Below are 23,205 nucleotides of genomic sequence, written 5' to 3' on the forward strand. Positions count from 1 at the left end.
AAGTCCTCTACAGGCCTCAAAGCGCCGTCATTAGCTCTTCTGAGAGACGCGCTCGCGTTTGAAATGGAAATTGCAGAGTGGCAATCAAGTACAGAGAGAGAGGAAAGCTAGAGTGTTGTTTACTGCATGGATCTGTGTGTGTGTGTGTGTGTGTGTGTGTGTGTGTTATATAAAATCATTGTTTCAGGGTCTGTTCTTCTGTCTGGCAGTGATGAATGAAAATGAGACTTTTGTTTCAGCCAAAATGATGCTGAAAGACGTGTTTAAGCTAAATATGCTAATAGCTGATATTTTGTGCGAATGCTCGTCATCTTTTAATGGTTTCACTCTGACTCCAAGCAGCTCAGTCCCTCCTCCAGGATCTTTGGAGTAAAAGCTGATTTTTTAGCTCTAATTTTGTTAGCTTTGATTCACACAGCTCATACGCTCTTATTATTCACTAAAAACCTGCTCCATAGCGCTGCTAGAGGCCAAAACTCCTCAGGCTGCCTTTACTCCTTCAGTATTAACTTAAACATTAATCACCAGGATGAAATGCAGTGTTTCTGGTTGTGTAAATTAAATCTGATGCACTTCTACACAGTATCTGCCTGTTATTCAGCAAATCTGTAACGCTGTGTGTTGTGGAGGTGGATGAACAGGATGGATGTCAAGAGAGAAGATGTCACGAGCGAGAAGTGAGTGAGTGGTTCAGAAATGATTTGACTTGAGCTCAGAGAGTCTTTGGCACCGTCTCCAGGTCGCTGGGCAGACGTGCAGGTGGTCTGTAGGTGGTCTGGCAGAGTGATGCTGAGAGTGTGACTGTCCAGAAAACACTGGTAATGAGCAGACAGCAGAGACAGCCGATGGATGAAGGGTTGTTTTCTTTCCTATAAGCCTACGTCGCACTCCAGCTCTTTTTTCTGTTTAGCTGAATTCTAATAACAGAGGTGAATGAGCTCATGTAAAAAAATAAATATGAAACACACGTGATGAGTGCGTCTGCATGTGAATGTACAGTAAACAGAGTCACTCATATTTGTCAGCTGCACACTCAGCAGCAAAAGCCTCATCCTTCATGTCGTGTGTCCGCCGTTACTCATCCTCCATCTTTGTCTCATCATCGCGTATCCCAGTGCTCACAAGCTCTGGCATGCCTTCCTCACACACACACACACACACACACACACACACACACACAGTGCCAGCTGTTTCCCTCCCCTTCCTCACCCGTTTAGCGAGCGGTACATGGAAGGACGAGTGTGTGCACATCTCCCCAGCTGCAGATTCATCCCTGCTGTTACGTAAGAGCCGTGCAAAGGCTTACAAATCAGATTAGAATAGCCACAGGCCACACACTCACAGAGGATAGAGGTCAGTGAAGCAACATGGCCAACCATGAATCTGGACAGGGGACACGCTGGCGCCCCGTCCTGTCCGGGAGCTCGTCCAATCAGCCTGACGCCTACCTGTCCTGCAGGTTTTGAATTGTCTGAACCGGCTTTTGTCATTGGCGCTGCTCGTTTCTCGCAGTGAGACATCACAGCCGGGCCTCCCGTTGAGTTTTGTCCCTCTCATGCCGCCTCGGGCCTTGGTGTTCTGCTGGATTACCATCATCACAAAACAGCTGTAATTGGAGCAGGAACTGGCCACGCCCACGCCGGCGCAGAGCACCAGGATTTAAAACGACAAATGGATCTTGCTCAGTTCCACGAGAGCAGAGGTCGATTCTCTGTACAGTTATAGGTCTGCGTCTAAATAAAGTGTTAAAATCTGTTCTAAGTTTAGTCCCTCAGGTGCTGCACTGCGTCCTCAGCCTGGAGTAGAGATTTTACGGTGGCAGCGTTGATTCCAGCTACGGTGAATACAGTCGGACATATTGTTGAGTCACAGCCGTGAATGTACTGTTTGAGCGCCGCGACTCCTCGAGGGTATTTAGAGGTGAGAAGAGGGAAAAGAGATAAAGACAGAAGTGGACAGGAAGGAAGCAGGAAACCAAGAGAGGCAGTCTGAAAACAGAACAAACGAAGACGAGACAAAGATCTTCTGGGCGTTGTTGTGCGATTGTTTTTGACTTTTCAAGGTTTGTCAGTTCACGGTCATTTTCCCAAATGGCCCCAGTCTTTGTGTCTCTGCCTCCGTCCTCATTCATCGTCCTTTTCTTCTCTCACGACACACACGAGCTGAAAGCAGAGAGTTTGACGGAGAGGAAAGGGGGAAAAATGTACCAGTTCTTCTGTGGAGAAATGTGAAAACTTCTCTGCGCCACCTCCTGCTGGGAGACGCTCCCGCTCAAACTTCCCCCCATGAAGGGGTAAAAAGGGCAGTTAGGGCGGAGGGAGGTGGAGGAGGAGGAGGGGATGGATGTTTTAATGCTGTCAGGAGGAGTCAGATCCTCCTGTTATTGTCCAGCAGCAGGGGCTGTCCTCCTAATAGCCTCGCTAATCACTCCTGTCATTTTTAATCTCCCTCTTCCACCCAGGGCGTATTTAAAGCAGGGGCCTCTGTGTGCCCAGCCAGGATTAGACTGGTGAGCAGGGGAGGAGGGAGGGGGGAGGCGTGGGAGGCAGGAGGGAGGAGCAGCAGCAGCAGGCAGCACGCTCCTGGCGCGCCTCACATTGGGCGCCATGTGACTGATGCTAATGCTAACAGTACAGCTGTGAATGCTTAAAACATACCACGGAAACGCTGAGGCTGACGAGGATGTACTTTAGCTGCACAGCAGTGAAGAGACTGCTGGAAAAGCACTTAAATGAGTTCTAACAGTGTTATTACAGACATGTGAGCAGGTGATCTTTGCGAATTAAATGAATCCTGCAGTGAGATAAATCATATTTACTCTCTTTTTAGCCGCACTCAGTGTGACTCAGCGTCAGTCTGTCAGTAAATATCTCAGCAGTTCAGCAGTTACATGGACTGACGTTCAAATTCATGTCTGCACCAGGATGAAATCCAGGAACTCTGGTGATCGTCTGACTTCAGGGTTTTTAAGTTGTTCAGGACCAGATGGATCCAAAACTAATGACGTCCCATCAGCTGCCATTTGTCTTTAGTGCTAATTAGCACATGTTAGCATTAGCACACACAAAACTAATAAATGTTATGTCTAACATTACATGTGTAAATGTGAGCATCTTAGCATGCTGATGTTAGCATGCAGCTCAAAGTGCTGCCTCTTGGGTTTTTTTTTTTTAGTTTTTCCAGCCTTTTTTTTCTTTTTTAACAAATATTAATAAAATGCATTTTAAAAAGCAAATCGAGTTCTCGTGTTTGGGAATCCACTGTGGGATTATTTTTCGGGAAGTTCATGCATGAACATCGTTTTAAAGTCCTCGGGTTTTCCCTTCTTCACAAATGCAATTTTTTCCACCAACATTGAGCCTGACGGCCCTTTTAACCACTGAGGATGAGAAATGGGAGCTGGTGTTACACCACTTGTTTATTTGGCATGAAAAATACACCAAGTTAAGCAAAATAAATTCATTATTTTGTCACGGCGAGGCCAAACACTGAATATAACAGTGGATACAGCACCTGGGTAGAAGTTTACTGGACAAAGTGCCTGCCTGTAAATCAGATGATCAGACTGAGCTGCGACTGAAAACAGGCAAAGAAAACAAACTGGATTTAACTGTTAAAGCTGCTTTTCGAGTTAAGAAGTAATGGATAAAGAAATGCAAAATTATTAAGCTTTCAATCAAAGAGTTTGTGTTGTTCTAATGTAAGAACGGAGCCGCTAATCCACAAATATTTAGAAGGTACAAAACCAGTCGTAGAAACCCGAGAACAAGCGGCCCGGCGTCGTCCTCGGGCCTGTGTGTGCATGTGGAGATGTGCTGTAGTATTGATCGCGCTGGGCTCTGCTGAGAGGCCTAATCTAAAACAAACGCTTCATGTGTCTCCGTTCGGTTTCCTCATCAGCTCTTTAATAGTATTAGCTCAGGGTGTCTTACACAGGTGTAAAGCCCTGCTGTTTAAACTCCCCGGTTGTGTTTGCCAGGAGTGCCTCCATTAATCTGTGTGGGCAGTCGTCTCCATAGAAAAGAGAGTGCTGTCGGCCTGCAGGCGAATCGTCTCTGCTGATTAAATAGAGCAGAGTGGGAGCTGTTGTCTGGTAATTCTTCTTATTTTGTGAAATGACATCGTATATCAGTGTCGTATGAAACCCTGAAAGTCTGCAGCGAGGCATTCTTCAAATGAGTATACCAGTGGAACCGAGCCAGGCTAGCTCTCCCCTCTGTTCCCAGTCTTGATGCTAAGCTAAGCTAACGAGCCGCTTGCGGTAGCTTCGTATTCGTCATACAGATGTTTAATCCAGTGTGTTTGTCCATCAAACCTCAGGCCCACGGCTTCAACACTTATCTCGCTCTTTAAAATCCAAATTTTAATTTTAAATCCCACTTTGAGTTAATAAAAACAAATCAGAGCGGCACATCTTAGTTGCTGCATCATATTTAGTTTGACAAATTCCTCTCTACAGATTATTTTAACCTCTGCTCTAATTTTAAGTAATATGAGTCATATGTGCCTGATTTTTATAAAAATGCAGATATGATGTCTGTTGAAGGAGGACTTTTGAGTGCTGTACAGTGCTCAGTCTTGATTTCTTGCCCTGCTTGGGAAACTCGTCACGCGACCCGGCAAAAAGCAACGTATTCTGTAAAAGAGAGTAAAAAGAAGAGAATGAGGCAGCTGGTCCTTTTAGTCGGATCAGTCTGGACTCGTCTAAGATGCTCTTCCTCGGACTAAAATCCATGACTTGAGAGGTTTTGTGAGTGCAGAATCCCTCTCAGCGGTAAATACACCGTAAGCTGACCTGTTACATCAGGCTGGTTTTCAGCTTTACTACACCTTGTTTGTGTCACCTGAGGCGCTGCGAACGCTGACGTGCTCTGAAAACAGCCGCCGTGAGAGCGTGTCAGGACGCAGGCTGCTGTCTGGCCCGGGTGGTGGTGATGATGCTGATGATGCAAGAGGTTTTGGGAGGGGGAGGAAGGGAGGGTGCCCTGCAGCCTTTGGCTCTCTGGGCTATTTTCCTCTCCACATTTAGCTTTTTTAATCTGGTCTGAGTTGTTTTACATGGCTGCCAGCCGGAGAGAAAAATGCAGAGTGATGAGAGAGATCCGAAACCTCCTGTGAACCAGACCTGAAGGTTTTCTGTGTGTTCACCTGATGGCTGTTGTTTTTGGACAGTCGGTCTCCACTTTGGTTCAGACTGAAATATGTGGTTTGCACAGATGATGAATCCTAGTGAATCTGGTGATGCAGTGACTTTTCCTCCAGCGCCGCCATGAGCTGAGTGAATTCTAATAACCGGTGATCCTCTAACATTTCATCGAATGCTATCATCAGGTCTTTGTTTGGATTTTATTTGTCCAGTACTTTGCTTCATGACCAAATATCTGCAATACTAATGACATTCACATCAGCCTCAGCTTTAGCCTTCACTGACTGTTAGCATGCTAACATGCTAACCTAAGATCATGAAGATGCTAAACATTGCATCAGCTAAACATCAGCATGTTAGCATTGTCCTTGTGAGCATGTGAGCCGATGTTAGCGTTTAGCTAACGGCTGTGCTGAAGTGTGTGTGTGTGTGTGTGTGTGTGTGTGTGTGTGTGTGTGTGTGTGTGTGTTTATGGCATGGACGATTTTGTGTCATCTAACTTGTTTGGAAGCCAGTCATGGTCATTTTTGTGGAGTAACCAAAGTCTGGAGGGGATGTTAAAATTAAAAAGGAATAGAAATGCTGCAGTGTATGAAGGATAACCCAGTCCGAGTTCTCTGGTGAAACCTTATCCCTGCACTGTCTCTCTGTCTACAGGCGGAGTATCAGCTGCGTGTGCATTTACTCGCATGTCTTCACGAGCGCATGAGCTCGCATGTGACGTCACAGGTTACATATCGCCTACGCCACTGCTCTTGTTTCCCAGCAGCCAACTGCGCATTTTACTTATCCCTGCAAGGTTCACTTCCCGCTGCTGCCACTGCTGCTCAGTTCACCTTGTGGTGTCCTTCCCCTGCAGGGAGGATGAGGGAGAGGGGTGGGGGGGCTAAGAGAGAGTGATGGGTGGAGGAGGCTGGTTGTTGAGCGAGGGACAGATCATGGGGACACAAACAGATCCGTTATGTGTGAAGGCACAGGGACGCTGCTGCTTCCCCAGGAGGTTTCACATGGCTGGTTTCTTGGTCATTAGGTGAGATTGGTGGCTTGGGTCACATTTACTTAGTGTGCTGGGAACGGATCAGTCTTACTCCTGTGGTTATTTGCTGTGACATGCTGTGTAGTCCTGTAGCGTCTCTGTACGTCCGTGCGTCTCCCTTCCATCACTTCGTCGTCTCCTCAGCTCGCAGCCATCAAGGGACGACACCGGCTCCGTCTTTGCTCTCCACTTTGCAAGTGTGTGGGGGATGAGGATGCGTTGACAGCAGCCATGAGCAGCAGTGTGCACCGCAGCAGCGCTCAGAACAGCCACAAACAGCGTTTTCATTCATTCATTTGCTCTTTCCCTGCCAAGCTATACGCATGTCCCCAGAGGAGCTGCTTGACAGAGTTGTTTTCCATCTATTTAGCTTAGAAATAACTGACTTCTACTGACTGCAGAGCCCCCCTCCATCGTAAGCCAAAGGAATCACAGAGGTGGGACACACAAAGACTCATACACACATTTAACATATGGCTGAATTTAGAGCTCAAACAAGCCTCCAGAAGAGGCAGAGCGTCTGTGACTAGTTCAGTCAAAACATTGGTGGCTAAGAGCTTAAACCTCTGCTAACGCCTCCAAGCGCCTCTGCACAGAGTCCAAGAACTGGGGTTAAATTGTTAACTATTTTGATATTTGATTAATTGTATTTTTCAGACAAAAAAAATCATTCAAGATAAGCTAAGATAAACTAAGCTAAGATAAGATAAGATAAGATAAGATCACACTTAGGGTGTTACAGGCAGCAGCAGTAGTAGCAGGAATATAAAAGGAGACATGGGAATACAAAATAGAAAATAAAAAAATCAATTATATTATATGCATTCTATACAAAAAGGAGGTATTAAAAATACTATTGGTAACGGGTTAAAAAACTGAAATCTGCACATGGATTACGGACACAAAACTAATTGAAGATGTTATTAAACCCTGCCTGAAGTGAATTTCTCTCGAATATAAATCTTCGTCATCTCAGAGCTGAGTCTGTTCAACCCGGTGTGGAACATTAATCATCATCTCGGGTCAGAATATCAGAGTAATGCTGCCTGCAGAGAAAGCAGACTGTCAGTATCCTGTAACAGCACAAAGTGACTGTCATCACAGCCGTTTATATTATTAGAACAAAGGATTAGAGCTCCATGGAAGGTGTCTCCCTTTGATGTCATCCTGAGGAATACATGTATCTCCGCTCAGGTCATCCTGTGGTTCTGCTGTAATGTGCTTCTTTCTACAAGGACATCAGTTCTGTACGTTCACATCACGCAGACACGTGAAGCAGGTAGTAATCACACGTAGCTGTGGTCATACTGCAGCTCAGGTGTAACACAGCCTGCATGAACGGCAGACGTCGACTGTGCTGACATGTAAACACGACTCATCAAACACCACGCTTTGCTGTTTTATTTGATTCAACGCGGGAGAAAAGTATTGAGGGAAAAACAGGAAGCTGGCGACGGCGAGCCGCGGACACAGGCACAGGCAGGCGGCTGTCTCCATGGCAAACAGCTCAACGGGGATTTGAAGACATTGTAGTGATGAGTAGGTGAAGCTAATGACAGGAAGTGTGACTCCTGCTGTGTGTGTGTGTGTGTGTGTGTGTGTGTGTGTGTGTGTGTGTGTTTTGCACTGCTGTCAGAATATTGAGCTTTCACGAGTGGGATCAGAGGAGACTTTGCTCCGATGACTCATAGAGCACCAATCCTCCGAAAGTCTTACGCTGCATAAACTACTGTCACAGGCTTAGTCTTATACCCCCCCCCCCCAATCTGTCACAGATCACCCCTCTATGTTTTACCTCTGGGAAAATATGTCTCACTCTGACTCACTTTATTGCGTCTCCTGCCCTATTTCAGGCTCTTTAAATTTTGTAGAAACATAATTCAGTCTCTCTCTTTTTACATGACGAAGCCGAGAAAAGAAGAAATATATAACAGCTAACATCCACTCATTCTGTCTCAAAGTGTCATTTTTCACTCTCCTACTGGAGGAAGGACTTCCTCTGACCTCAGCCTTCACGGCTCCTTTAGTCACGCATTGTGACGTTCCCTGAAATCCTTCCTCCTCCCTCCTCTCCGTCCTCTGAGGGCCGCGTCTGGCCTCGTTGTGTCACATTGCTGCCCCCCCTCGAGCCATCTGGTTACATCACAGACTGGAGCTGGATGGTGGCAGAGCTGGAAACGTTATCGGAGGACAGAGACTGAGAGAGTGTGATGGGACGGGAGCCCAGAGGAGTTATTTCTGTGTTTCTGTCTGTGCACCTGGATGTGCGCCATGTCTGAAGCTGGAAGGGCCTTGAGCTTGTTGCTGCCCAGGCTTCATCTCTCCCTCTCCTTCCCTTATCTGCCTCTGCACTGCTGCAACTGTGTGCAGCACTGATGGAGAATCTCTGCATTGCTGAACAGTGAGCCTGCCATCGTCACGTCTAACGCAGGAGCTAACAGGCTGCCTTCAGCTCCAGAGTCTAGACTGAGCGATGGGGGTGCATGCAAATATGTAGGAACACGTATGTTGACTTACAGGCTGTGAGCTGCAAACGTCACCTGAGCGTGCTTCTGTTGTTTGTGCACACATTCATGCACGAGGGCTTTAAGTTTAGGGACCCGAAGGTGAGATGATTGACAGGATAAGATGTGAAAACATACATCTGCTGCACAAAATCAGGTTTATTTTTTAATTGTTTTTCCAATTTCTTGTGTTTCTCTTTCTTGTTAAGTACTTAATCTTTTTTTAAATAATTCAAAAGAACTGAAAGACTCTTTGCCGCAACTTGCAACAAGGCATCAAAAGCCCACATTGGTTAATTTTAAAGGGTCTCAGGCTAAAAACGTTGGGGGCTTTTGAAAGTGTTTGGCAGTTCTGAAGATGCAGACGAGCCATTAATAACACGTTCATGGCAGTTTTGTTCCAGTAAAGGTCGTTAACTCTGATGTGAAGATCGCTGACGCCCTCCTGATCTTGTTATCCGTGAGCGCCGGCGTTCACGTGGCTTCCCGTCGCAGCGCGCTCATTAATGAATAATAATAATTGGTTTCTGTTTTGTGAAGCACAAGGTCGAGCTGATCCGTGTGTGTTTGTTGTTTGACATTATCTTAACGGGAACAGAGAGGCTGTGACTCTGATGCTGACTGGGAAAAACACGCTCTCATAGCAACGTCCATATCACTTAACATGTAAGTGATAACTGGCTCTTCATGTCACAGAGCAGCTGCTGTGTGTCTTTGTCTTCACCAAACTCCCTGAGAGGAATTTATTTCATGTCATTTCAATTCAAAGACCCCTGAAAATTGTCTTGAATTTCATATTTTCATCGTTTTGAAGCGTCATTTTGTCGAGCTGATGAAAGCTCAACCCTAACACGATTTTTGTTGTGTTTGTTTTGCAGAAAGTGAGCGAGAAAGTCGGAGGTGCAGAAGGAACGAAGCTCGATGAAGACTTCACTGAAATGGAAAAGGCGAGACTGAACTCTCTCTATCATCACTGTTTGAGAATGAAAAGCTGGTTATTAGTTAACCAGAGGATAATGAAAGAGCCTGTGGGATCCAAACAGACTCATGCAGACGCTTTATTCGTCTCACAGTGTTGTTGATCCAGAGAGGTTTCTCTGAACGTCTCAGTTAAACATTTCTTAACGTTTTGGGACTCTGGCTTTAAGAAGAGTCAACAGAAGCACTTGCTGCTTTTTTGTAGTTAACATGACCAAATCTTTGGTCCAAAAGAATAAAAACTGCACCAGTGTTTCCACTGAAACTTAATGTAAACTGGGATCTGGTTTGTTACTTGATCCTCACTGTTTTCTCATAACATTCCTGCAGTGTCACTTTCTGTCTCATCCTCTTTCAGCCATTATCTGTTTCTGTTACCGTCCACGTGGTTTCTTAACTGTTGTTTCTGCACCTCCTGTTTCCGCCTCCTTCCTCCTGCCTCCTTGTTGTTTCTGCATTCTGGTTTGCAGAAGATGGACACCACCGCTCGGGCAGTGCTGGACATCATTACCAAGACTACGGAGTATCTGCAGCCCAACCCAGGTGACATTAACCAGCTGTGCTAGATGATAATGTGGCTACAGTGCACCTACACTCGGCTCAGATACTATTAACAATGCAATAATAAATAAAAACAGTCACATTCAACCAATACGACCGCTGTATTTAAGTACATCATTGTAATATTTGATTCATGGTAAGGAGCATTTAAGTTTTACTGTGGACTAATTCTGCATTCCTGATGCTGACATGATGTTTATTGAACTGGGTGTCCCTGTTACAATGGAGGCAGCAGGAAATACATTAAGCTTCAGGGAAAATGACTCAGATCTGACTTCTCACACCGTCCTCTGATAACTAAATTAATCACAAGACAAGATGTTTGAGGATCCGTCTGATTCAGCTCAGCGGGTGGAACTGACTGATCGATCGCGTCGCGCTTTTCCTCTGCGGTAATTAAACACAGCAGCAGCAGGGAGGAAAGAAAACAGCCTTTTACAAGGTGGGGGAACTGGAGGCAGAGGGGAAAGGCTCAGTCAGTCAGTCAGTCAGGGGAGGATGTGAGAGGGAACCCGAGCTAAAGTCAGTCTGATCATCCAGCTGGACCTGACAGAGTCGAGTTAAACAGCTGGACAGGTAGTATTTCTTTAATTAAAGATGAGCTCTGCCTCATCCTGAGGTCCACGTGAAGAACAGCGTGTTATAGACGCTCCTGACCTTTTAAACCTTTAATGCGACTAAATATTCTCACCTCGAACTCCAGCAGCTCGTTACTATGCAGTCTGTTTAGAAAGAATTTCATTAGTGCTTTGCCTTCACAGCCACCAGAGCTAAGATGAGCATGATAAACTCCATGTCACGCATGCGGGGACAGGAGAAGGGACCGGGCTACACGCAGACCGAGGCCATCCTGGGAGAGTCCATGCAGAGGTTTGGCAGGGAGCTCGGGGAGGAGTCGAACTTCGGTGAGCAGCAGCGCATAAGAGAGCCATTGTGCTCCCTCAAGTTCTGAAAAATGCACGAGTCCATTTTCCAGACAAGATGCCCGAAGTTTGCTCTGTATTTACTTCACAAGTGAAGCCATTAAAATGCTGTTTAAAGAGAAATACCTAACTTCACACTCTGCTGTAGACTGTAGTGTCACTGCAGACGAACCATCTCCTTCACTTTGTACAGGCCGCTGTGAGCCGTTCATTTCCTTTTTTAAGTGTCTAAATGGATCTTCGTCTCTCCAGGCCTTGCTCTGATTGATGCTGGGGAAGCCATGCGTGAGCTCGCGGAGGTTAAGGACGCTCTGGACATCGAGGTCAAGCAGAACTTCATCGATCCTCTGCAGAATCTGCATGAAAAAGACCTGAAGGAGATTCAGGTACGGCTGCAGAACTCCAATAAAGACAAAAACACTCGTAATCGAAGTCGTCTCTTGGTCGGGGATTCAGATTTACTGTCTGGCCTTCTTTTGCAGCATCACCTGAAGAAAATGGAGGGTCGCCGTCTGGACTTTGATTATAAGAAGAAGCGTCAGGGCAAAGTGACAGACGACGAGATCAAGCAAGCGCTCGAGAAGTTCGACGACTCCAAGGAGATTGCTGAGCAGAGCATGTTCAACCTGCTGGAGAGCGACGTAAGGATGCTTTAACTCACCACTGACATCAATTCACTGCTCTCCATCTTTTCTACAATGGACACACGTTTTAAAAATATTTCTTTTCCTATGAAACAGTTGATGAATGTAATGGGGAAACAGCAGAAACTGGACTGAATGTTGGTCTTAAGTTCACCAGGTGCTTTGAAACATGACTCCATGGATCTTTCTGCTGAATGTAGCTGCAGTTTATTTGCATAGCAACTTTAAAAAGAGACTCATTGTTTCTCAGGTTGTAAAATCAGACAAATACTACCCTCAGGTGTATCAGTTGATCCTGTACGCTGGTAAACTGTCTCACCACACAGCCCATGAGCAGCTGCTCTGGAGCTTTCCTTCAGATCGCAGGGCGTTCCTCAGCACATGAACTTTGTTCTGTTGCAGATGTTCAAAATGACATTTTTATGAGCACTTTAAAGACTTCTCGTCTTAGAAACGAATATCGACAATTCCATAACAGCTCTGCAAAGCTCGTGTGCTGAGGACGATCATGTGACTTATTGTTTGTACAGTGTGGATTCTGGTCTTAATCATTCTGTTAATGGTTTCTAACTCATGTGCATTGTTTGTTTGTTTTAATTGTTTACTCATGTCTAATGTTTTATCTTTACACTATCCACATGCTTTTTGTGGCTGTAACGTCTGCGGTAGCTCGCGCTCTGTGCAGCACATTGTCATAGCACGTACCAGCGTTCACGGTGTGAATATGTAACAGTGGACCCTGCACATCTTCGACAGATTGAACAGGTGAGCCAGCTGTCTGCACTGGTCCATGCTCAGGTGGAGTACCACAGCCGGTCTGCTGAGATCCTCACACAGCTCTCCAGTAGGATCGACGAACGGTTAGCGCGAACACTTGTTTCCTTACGTTATTGGCTGTACTTACAATAACACATGGAATTTTTTTTGTGCATTGAGGGATTCTGTGTTTTCCGTGTTGCAGGATAAGAGAGGCTTCGAATAAACCGAGGAAAGAGTTCACTGCGAAACCACGAACGTCTCTGGACTTCTCCCTCAGTGAGAATCACAATGGAGGCATCCACAGTGCTCGTTCTCCAGGTGAGACTGCTCAGAAACACGTCCAGGACCGAGTCCTGGTGCTGTGAATACGCCGTTTCGAGTGACTCGAAGACAAATCAGTAAGGTCTGCAGAGGTTCTTCCCTGTGAAGGACAGTTTCGGGGCTAGTTTCCATTAATTCATCGGCTTCTTTCCTTTAACAACCTTTTACGTTTTTCTTTTTTTGCTGTAAATTCTCAAATAAAAGCCAGAGAAGACAGAGAAAATTGCAGTAGATTTATCATAATGATAATAATATCATGGGATGCTGTGTAAAAAGTAAATATAAACAGAATTCAATATTTTCTATTTGTTTCACAGACAACAGTTTTCTGGACACAACAATGCAGAACTTACATGAAAGACATTACTTCCAAATTAAACAATGATTTGTTTCTGTACTAAAATCCTGTGAAGGAGGAAATTAGTAACCTGTCTCAAATAAAAGCCTGGTGCTTTCATAAAAAGGCACATATTTGAGAATTTACAGTGTATTTTTTCCTAACTCTTTTTCCCAACGTTTCACTTCTTACCTGTACTGAACAGAGTGTCCATCAGTCCAGAACAGATTAATACAAGCCGGCACTTTTCTCTTTCCCCTTCTGATTTTTGTTTGTTCCTCCAGGGGCGAGGTCTCCAGGTGAGCCAGGTCAAACTTATCTGTCAATATGGTTCTCCGTCTTTGTGCTCATCAGTTCATTTCTTCAGCAGCATCCTTTCATTCACACTTAAAACTACTTGTACTGCTCTCTGCCCCCCCCCCCACCCCCCCAATCCTCCCTTGTGCTGTCTCCTCTTCCCTCTTTGCAGCAAGGTCTCCAGGTGAGGCAAAAGTGAATCCAGAGAGATACAGTATCTCTTCCATCACTTTGTCATTCTCGTTTTGTTTTTTTTGTTTTTTTTGTCCGACTCACACTTTTTGTTCGTCTCTTTATGAGAAAACTGTTGCACTGAAACGAAACAAACAGCAGAAAAACAAGTGCCGTCCGCTCACTGCTCAGAGAACGCAGACCTGCAGTGACAATGAAAAGCTTAGCGGCGGACGAGCATTTGCCGTTTCTGTGTCGTTCACTTGTCAACCTTCTGGTCTGTCTTTCCCTCCTGTTTCTTTGTCTCTGCCGCTCCTTCCTATTGGTTGTCTAACTTGCATTTCTCCTTGCTTTATTTATGGACCTTTTCTTTGCTGCACCTTCTGTTCTTACGCATCACCATTTACCCATCTAGAAAATGCTATTACACTTAAACCCCTCTGCTCTTTTTTCACCTTTGTTTTCTCTTTTCCCCTTCGCAGCAAGATCTCCAGGTGAGCAAGGGTGACATGGAAAGATATGCAAATCCTCTCCATCACTCTTATTTTCATCCACCTTTAAATGGACCTGTGGGGAAGCGTATTTCTGTCTTGTTTTCATCTGCAGTGCAGCTCGTCTGCAGTGCTGTTTCTGTCTAACCCCTCATTTCTCTTTTGTCTGTCTTTTTATCAAATTGCTTGTCTTTTTTTTATAATTGAAGGACTTTGACATTTTGGGAAATGAGCTTATTCGCTCAGAGAGAAGATTCATACTGGCTTAGCATAAAGACTGGAAAAAGCAGCAGAGCCAGCTTGGCTCTGAAGGTCCAAAGGTAACAAAACCGGCCATCAGCACCTCTTACGCTCACTAGTTAATTCATTTTATGGGGCGCTGAGTGCCAAACTGAGTCTTGGCCGGGGTCAGTAACTCCCTGGAGTCTCAGCTTGTTGTCAGAAAACTGCCAAGAAATAGTCCCTAAATATTTGGTGAATTGTCATTTTTAGACTTTGGTTTGAGTGCAGGTGAAACAAACATGATTTAACGTGTTGATTAGTGAGCCACAGAGATGCCGATTCTGGTGAACACAGCCAGGCTAGCTGCTTCCCCTGGCCCTGTTCAGGTTCTCAGCAGTCAGATCCACAAGTGTAGAGGCTGTTTGTCCTCCAGGGGGCAACAATGAGTCCATTACACACCAAAAACAAACTTCAACAGGCAAACCAAAGGCGAGATTCAAACTTTATCGGAAAGGTTTTCAAACAATATTTTCAATTACCCCACGCAGGGGATAAGAGTCGCTGTGTTCCACCAGGTTTCCAGTCTTTATGCTAAGCTAAGCTAAGCTAGACGACTGCTAGCTTGAGCTTGACCACACAAATATGAGAATTGTATTGATCCTTTACTAAAGAAAGAATGAATGTATTTCCCAAAATGTAGATCAATTCCTTTGAACACTGAATGCCTCATTATCATTTATTATTTTCCAGTCACTGATGCTCTTCCCTTTGCTTTGTCTCCACTTCTCTGCTTCTTCTTTTCCTCTTTCCCTCTTTCAGCCAGGTCTCCAGGTGAGCCATTGACAAGCTTTTCTTCTGATCATTATGTCTCTAATCTATAAGCAGCATGGCATCTCCTCCTCCAGCCCCTCTTCTAACTCTGCTTTCCTTCACTTCTCCAGCCCCCATGGACCAGCCCTGCTGTCGTGCACTCTACGATTTTGACCCCGAGAACGAAGGTGAGCTAGGCTTCAAGGAGGGCGACATCATCACCCTGACCAATAAGATCGATGACAACTGGTACGAGGGGATGCTGCACGGTAACTCCGGCTTCTTCCCCATCAACTACGTGGACATCCTGGTGCCGCTGCCCCACTAGGACATCACCACCACCAGCTGTGTCTGCAACAGTGGCGAAACAAATCCAGGCCTCCAGTTCCTTCCCCCCCCAGTATTCCCAGTAACCTTTTTCCTAAACATTCCTACCAACCACCTGCACTCCGCTTTACAGGAGTCAAAACAGCAACAACACAATAACGAGCGAAGATACGAACAACGATTGGTGATAAATTAACGCAAGTATGCACGAATTGAGCGTAAAAGCTGTAAATGAGGAAAAATTTGCGTTGATGTCGTTGCTTCCCCTTATCCCAGGAGGCACTTTCAGGCTTCCGTAGTCGTCTCATCCATCTCTGTCCCGGCTTTTGTCTCAGTTTACGTTGGCTGTCAGTCCGTCATAGGTTTATCAGAGCAGCTTTACAAAACCACACTTTCTCTCATTCACTGTACTTTGTGGAAACCTCTACAGTAGATAGAAGCTTTTCTCTCACATACTAGAAAAAAAAATTGGTCCACGTGCGTCATGTTTGTTAGAGACTCTAGGTCAAGCATGGTTTCAAGTGTTTAACGTTTTATCGTAGAAAAAAAAAGTATGTTGAGCTGGTTTTGTTTCGTTTTAAGTATTCCTCTTTTAATGGTAGTCGTCTCTTGGCACGCTCGGGCAGTTTCTGGAGAAACCGCGACCCTGTCATGCTCAAAAAATTCTGTCCAAAGGATGTCTTCACCTTTTAACTATTCAGCGTTTGGCAGAAGTTGTAGACGGGTTCATTTAGCTGATAACTAACAACCACAGTCACTCATAGTATCTTTATTTTTTTGCATATCAACGTGCGCGTGATCGGTCGTATGTGATTTAGATACCAAAGTTACCTGCAAAAAACCCGAATCAAATCCAGTTTTAGCTTCAAGAACAAGACAGCACGGTGTCAGTACATCTGTGCGATGCAACGGGGTGAAGATGCAACCTGTAGTTCTTTGGTATTTTCATTAGGAGGTGTGAAACTGTGTTCTTAAGTGTGTGACATTACATATCTGAGCCAGTGATTAGTGGAGTGATGACATGATTTGCAAAAACACGAGTTGTGAAGTTTAAACAGTTTGAAGTGATGTAAGAAAACTATGGTGCGTAAGTTTCAATCCTCCAACGTGTATTTTATCAGCAGCTTGTGTGAAAAATGGTCGATGTATTGTGATATAATAACTTGTAGGACTTATCTGCACATTGGGGCAACTGTTCTGTCTGCAGCTGAAGGCGTAGCTCTGTTTGCTGCATCCCCACTAGTCCGATTAGTATTCTGTAGTTTAGCTGTCTATAAGCCATTGATTAAGATGAAAGTAGACATAGCCAGAAGTGCACAAACGGCTGAACGGAATCAGGAGTTGTTTCTTTTTGTCTTGGTGGAAATGTTTTATCGATTGAAATGATGCAACTTACCTGAAAAAAAAAAACCTTTTCCTCCAACGTATTGTGGACTAAAAGCAGCTGGTTCACCCTTTACGTGTCACGTTAGACCTCAGAAAAACTTCTCGGTTTTACCTTGTTTGATTCCCTCTAACCAGCTCTGTGCTTGGATGCAGTATTGTGTGGGATCTCTGTCCCTTCTGTATCTGATAATGTAGAAATCAAACCCAGCTCAGTCATTGCAGTACCTGTTGGTTGCAGTCAGCTGAGCAGTCACGTGCTGCACTGCACTCGTTATCCCTGCGCTTTTATTCTCTGCCGACGTGTCGACGATGTGTAAACCCTTCTGCAGAATAATCTGTGCGGCAGTAACTCTATTTTTCACCCATGTTGTAGTGATGTTGTGTGTGCATTTTAGGGGAGGGGTGCGTTTTTGGGTTTGCATACTGTTCATGTTATGCACAGGGGCGGGGCTGCAGAGGACCTCCGATGCCGAGGTATTTAAGATATACTGTTTCTGACAGTGTTCAACATTAAAGCAAACATGGATGTCTCTTTAATCAAAGGACCAACTCATTATATTCAGTCAAATTACAATGAACGATGCAAAATCAACTAATATCCCATATTTAGTATTTTTTTTAAAGGGAAGCACAACTTTAACAGACAGAATACTTTGTTGGCCAGGGAAGAATAATGATGCAGCTTGAAGGTCATATATTTATTTTTTTTTTTAAAGGCAATACAATTCCTTCCTTCTTTTCACTTTTTTTTAACAATCGTGTGTATCTTTGCCCTCAATGAGGACTGTACAGCTTTTCTGTGTTTTGTTTTCACCTTGTGTGTATAGTCGCGCATCTACAGTAACGTATCTTATTTTTGTAACTGTGACAAAAGTATACACATACAGTATAGATGTACTGTATATATACAGTATATTATCCAGAAGCAGTGTGAAAGGAGGGAGTCTGTGCTGCACATGATTGTCTTTGGATTGTTTTTCTTTTCTTTGTTTTCCGTTTTGGTTTTCTTTTATTCTTGCACTGGATTCTAAGACTGTATGCTCGATGTAAAGGAAAAAAACGTGATAAGTCAATGTAATTTATTCAAATAAATACCAAGAAATAGAAATACTGCCCTGCTGACTTTCTGTTCATAGATGCTCGGGCCTCAAGCAGAGATATGTGGCAGGTAGAGGTGTGTCACGATTTAAAGTGTGAAATAATTCCACATCTTGCCAAACGTCTGGTTTACTTACCACTGTGTCGAGCAGTTGTTTTCAGAATATGGAGGAGGAACAGCAAAGACGGATGCATTATTCATTTTCCTGGTGGTTCTTTCATGTCCTCCTGCAAGAATCCAAACGCAAAGAAAATAGGTCAGGTAAGAAAATCTCGTTTGTACCTCCAAGACGCCTGAAACGTCTTAATAATCCTGTCAGTGCAACATTATCGAGGCCACGACGACAGCTGGAGCATCTTAAAGGCAGAAGATATGAAACATATGACAGCTGGGAAATACAACCTGTACTGTAGAAATGAAGAATTACAGGAGAGCTGTAGTAAACACTGAGACCAACAGCAGCTTTACTTAAGTAGAAGTACTGCAACACTGTACTCGAGTATTTCCATATTTATTTTTCTCCACAGTACACTGAGACATATTGTACTTTGTACTCCACTACATTAATTTGACAAAGTCACGATTTTACAAACAAAACGTGGTTACCGTATAAAACATGATGCAGCGTTACTGATTAAACTACGATGATACTGTTAGTAGTGGAAATTAGCTCCACCTCCTCATGAATACATCAGAAATAATAAGAAATAAGACATGTTAGTGTCACACGGGCAGGAGAGGTTTATCACATATAAAGTACTTTAAACCTTTTGAATGCACAACTTACCAGTATTTTTTGTGTTGTTGTATAATTACTTACACGTGCAATAACTTTTCTGGCCACTTGGGGGCAGTGGAAACAAGATGTCGAAACTCTATTAACGTATTAACATATTGACCTTTTAAACTGATCTGTTGTAGCGTTATCGTTCACTTGGAGTCGAGTTTCTGACCACCTCCAATATTCACTGTCTTTTAGCTCTTTTAGCTCTTTAGCTGGCAGATGCTTCGCTGCGTTAACCAGCTAACTGCTAACTGTGTCTGTCCGCCGTTTCGCTGAGAACAAGCCAAACATCCAAACAATGAAAGCTGCTGAGTCAGCTGATAATTCTCTGTGACAAGTAGCCAGTTTCACATCGTTTTCATGTTATTTGATATACAAACATCAATCATAGCTGCTTTAACTAAACAATCTGAATGCTTCTTCAATGCCACCAGAAATAAAGGGATATGCTAAAAATATGCAGTCGTAACGTGATTAAAGCAGCACAGACAAACCGAAGCCAGAGCAAATTCCTGTTGGATTGAAGGAACATTCTGAAACTTTTTGTGGTTCATTTGCAGCATTTCACGCTTGCTTTTTCTCAATTTTCACAGTTTCATTAGTCACAACTCGTCCTGCAAAGACCCAAACTGGCAGGCTAAGTTCTCAACTCAATGCAACACGTTCACAAACATTTACTCCAGTGAGCATCGCTGCAACATCCGTCCATCTGTATTAATGAAGGATTCACTGTGGTGTAAAACCAGACTCCTGAGTGCATCACTGCCTCCTTACAACACTATATTTACTGGATTTTACAAAGTAATTCTGACCAGATGTAAATATAACTTTGTTCTTTTCAGGAATAACTGCTGCAAACGTACAGTTTGATAAAGACTTAATTTTACTAAATGACTCAGATGTAATGAAAAAAAACACAACGCTGTGCTGCTCTGCTGAACTTATAAAATGAATAACTTATTTTAAAATACTTTGATAGTGTAACACTTCATCACATTCATTGCACGAGATAAGAGGAAGTGAAGATCTGTGAGCTCAGATAAGCCTGCGAGGTTGTAACTGTATGACAGTTAACATGAGACGTGACGTGACAGCGTTTGGTCCCCACCCATTATCTGTCACCACCAGTCAATGTGACTACACCCTCTCTTCATGCACACAGTTTATCCCCTGCTCTCACTCTACCCTGCGCACACACACACACACACACACACACACACACACACACACACACACACAGTGCCACGCTGCATTGATGCCGGTCCAGTTTCGTGGGGTCTGCTGTGACATCCTGCTGCAGACTAAGCAGCCAGGTCTTTAGAGCAGCACCAGAGCATGTCGTCCTCACACTCACACACCCTGTAGCCTGTCGCTCCAGTGACAACGGCAAATATAGACACAGCTCACGCCGTGTTTGACGTGCTGCAGGTGAGATAAACCTACCAACACTTAGAATAACCACAAGCTTCAGTAACTGGCACCGGCATATGTGTACAGGTGGATATTGTGGATACAGGGCGTCTCCTGCTCAGTGTTGTTTGTGAAACAGTGCCAGCTCTCTGCCCAGCCTCGCTCCAAAACCTTGAGGTGAAGCATCCTCTAGTGGTGACAAGCTCACACTGCTCAGTGTGGAGTTTCAGTGGTGCTTTGCAGAGTTGAGGTGACTGATGATGAGTCCGTTTCTCGTACTTCTGCCTGTTTTTATTGGCTTCTTCTCTTTGAAACTCAGGTGTGAGGGGAGAGCTGATCCTGAACGCTGTAAACCTCTTTAAATACACACATTTACACACAAGTATCCCTCAATTACTAACGTGCACAACAAATCCACTTGTGATCTAGATTCTGCAGAATCCACCTCCAGTTCAACTGGTCCCCGTCTCTGAATGAGGTCACTTAGATCACAGGGACAGAGATTAATCAGAGGCTGAAGGTCTATGAATCAGGTGTGGTTTCACTGTGGCTCTCAGGTGTTCTGTTGGAAAACAAATCTCGATACCAGCGTGTAAAGTAGAAGGTTAGGACGCATTTTCTGGGGCTAAGAAAACTAAATTTGTTCAGAAACTTTGAACGCAAAGTTTCTCTTAAAGTTGGTATTTTAATATTTGGATGTAGAAAAAAAAAACTCCTGAGACGAAGGCAGGAAAAGAGCTGGAGGTTGTGACTTTAGCCAAAGCTCAAGCACAAAGAGAAACCGTCGTAATGCTCATTTAATGCTGTTTGTTTTAATCAGTCTCTACATGTACTGCAGAGACCAGCGTCCTCCAGCGTTCTGGTCTTTGAGATTTGAGTCTTTCTCGCCTGGAGCCAAAAACGAGACGTCATCGGCCACTTGTGTATCGAGAGGTTACAGCTTAATACTAAATAAATAAAGAAATAAATAAAGAAGAAACACATGAGTCAAACACTCTGATGCAGGGATACTTCTCTATTTTCTGTTCCAGAGATCAATGTTTCGGCTCATCTCGTCTTCTTAACACGTAAAATAAGAAGTGGAACCTTTGGTGTTTTTAGGGCCACAGCGATTGACTGAAAGTTAATCTGCAACTGAGTCAGAATTATAGTTTGACTTTGAACAGGAAGTTTCTTCTTGACTCAAAATCAAAAACTCTGAACAGAAAGTATTTAATATATTAACAATAAATCTGATCATTATTTTCTCAGTTAATCAGTCAAAAAATGTCAGAAAATGAAGACAAATTCCAATCATAACTTAAGAGAGCAAAAGCTGAGATATGCTTGCTGCTTGTTTTTCCAAAAACATTCAAAAAGTATGAAGAAAACCAGCAAATGTTCACATTTAAGAAGCTGGTTCATTTCTGGCCTTTCTGTTTAAAAATGATCATCGATTCAGCTTAGCGCTCGTTTAACAGCGTCAGACTCATAATGGAGGGTTTTATTTCAAGTTTTAGTATAAAATCAGCTTTTAATTCACACGTTCTTCTCCCCTGTTAAAACATGGCGCCTACATTACCCACAATGCAACTCAAACTGCCAACAGTTCAGTTAGAGCATTGTGTGTGTTACGCTAGCAGCAGCTAATGCGGCCTCAAGATGAGGAGCGTCCACAGAGGTCTGGTCAATAAAGTTTTAACTTATCTTAGCTTAGCTTAGCTTAGCTTACCTTAGCTTATCTTATCTTATCTTAAGCTCCTCACCTCTGATTCTTTTAAATGGTCAAACCTGTAGTTCATCAGACGTTGCTCAGGTGACGTCACTTGAGGCACTTTGTCAGATCTGACAGCGCTCCCTGTGGAGCCACACGAGGCTTCATGAGCCTTCAACACTTCACAGAAGTTCAGTAAAGTTCCCCGTGAAACAATCAAAGCTTATCAAGGACCGGAGGAGGAGAAAAGGTTGTGCAGCCTTTGCATCGATGATCTGTCAGCAGGACGGATAAAAAACCACAGCAGTGGTGGTCACAGCGAAAATCCACGTCCAGGCAAACCAAAACACGCCGACTGCCCGATTACACACTCCTCACAGGCTCAAACACACACTCCTGTCCTCCAGGTAATGTGTGTGATGGCGCTCCTGAGACACACACACACACACACACGCACGCACACGCACACGCACACGCACACACACACACACACACACACACACACATACACGCACATGCACACACACATACACACGCACGCACACGCACACACACACACACACAGAGTAGGTCTGAAGAGGAGGGGGCGGCAGAAAGACAAGCAGCCCGGTAAAAAGCATTCCTCAGACCCTCTCTCCTGGTGGGTGGCCTGCTTGGACGCTGCCCCACAGACAGCAGCCTGCTTCCCAAAAATCCCTCACAGCCATTGTGTCTGCTCACGCCGCCCACGGTTACAGTCACTGACGTAGCTGCTCAACATTTCTAACAACGTTTAAAGGCCTGATGAACCCTGACCAGCACTGACTCAGAGCTTTGAAAAGCATGTCGGCTCAATGGCTGCCTGTAAGTTGCCTCCATACGTTTATTTCCAGCTATTCTGATCTAAGATTAGAAAGTTTCTCCTCTGAAATCCAGCTAAACTGGCCTGTCTGCACCAGTTGGATTGAACGATTCATTTAGTTTGCGTGTAAAGAGGAGCGAGGAGCCGCACACTCAGTCAGCCGCTCGGCTAGCCGACCATGGCAAGCTTAAACGGGCAGGGGAGTCAGCCACTCCATCATGTTTGACACCTGAATCAGCCGCAGCTCTTAATGCATGAATGGCAGGCTGCATCTGCTTTCTGGCCAACCCCAAACCGCAGCAGACCGCAAGACACCCACACCGGTTACAGACGTGTTCCGCGTATTGGCTGAGGCCGAGGGAACAATGAGCATCAGGCTCAGGTAGGCCGCCTCCCGCGAGCTGCAGTCCATTGAAACTGGTTCTACGACTCCTCGCACAGGGAAAAGGTACTGTACATACTGCA

At 44.5% G+C, this 23,205-nt stretch overlaps 1 protein-coding gene across 4 annotated transcripts in view; it reads left to right on the top strand.

Annotated features, from left to right (window-relative positions):
* The window catches only part of sh3gl2a (SH3 domain containing GRB2 like 2a, endophilin A1), a 31,523-nt gene extending 13,502 nt beyond the window's left edge, over positions 1-18,021 (top strand). Inside the window, exons 2-10 of one of the 4 annotated variants that reach the window (XM_076727705.1) lie at positions 9,565-9,633; positions 10,135-10,207; positions 10,987-11,130; positions 11,401-11,534; positions 11,631-11,789; positions 12,549-12,652; positions 12,754-12,869; positions 13,494-13,508; positions 13,679-15,220. In XM_076727705.1, the coding sequence (XP_076583820.1) occupies positions 9,565-9,633; positions 10,135-10,207; positions 10,987-11,130; positions 11,401-11,534; positions 11,631-11,789; positions 12,549-12,652; positions 12,754-12,869; positions 13,494-13,508; positions 13,679-14,175 (1,311 nt within the window). In that variant the 3' untranslated portion in view covers positions 14,176-15,220. Of the gene's footprint in view, positions 1-9,564; positions 9,634-10,134; positions 10,208-10,986; positions 11,131-11,400; positions 11,535-11,630; positions 11,790-12,548; positions 12,653-12,753; positions 12,870-13,493; positions 13,509-13,678; positions 15,221-15,295 lie in introns of those variants that run through there. The other 3 variants (XM_076727708.1, XM_076727706.1, XM_076727707.1) reach the window with 3 other exon arrangements.
* The last annotated feature ends 5,184 nt before the right edge of the window (positions 18,022-23,205 follow it).

The sequence above is a fragment of the Chaetodon auriga genome, chromosome 4 (genome assembly GCF_051107435.1).
Source record: "Chaetodon auriga isolate fChaAug3 chromosome 4, fChaAug3.hap1, whole genome shotgun sequence".
In the NCBI taxonomy this organism is placed as follows: Eukaryota; Metazoa; Chordata; class Actinopteri; order Chaetodontiformes; family Chaetodontidae; genus Chaetodon; species Chaetodon auriga.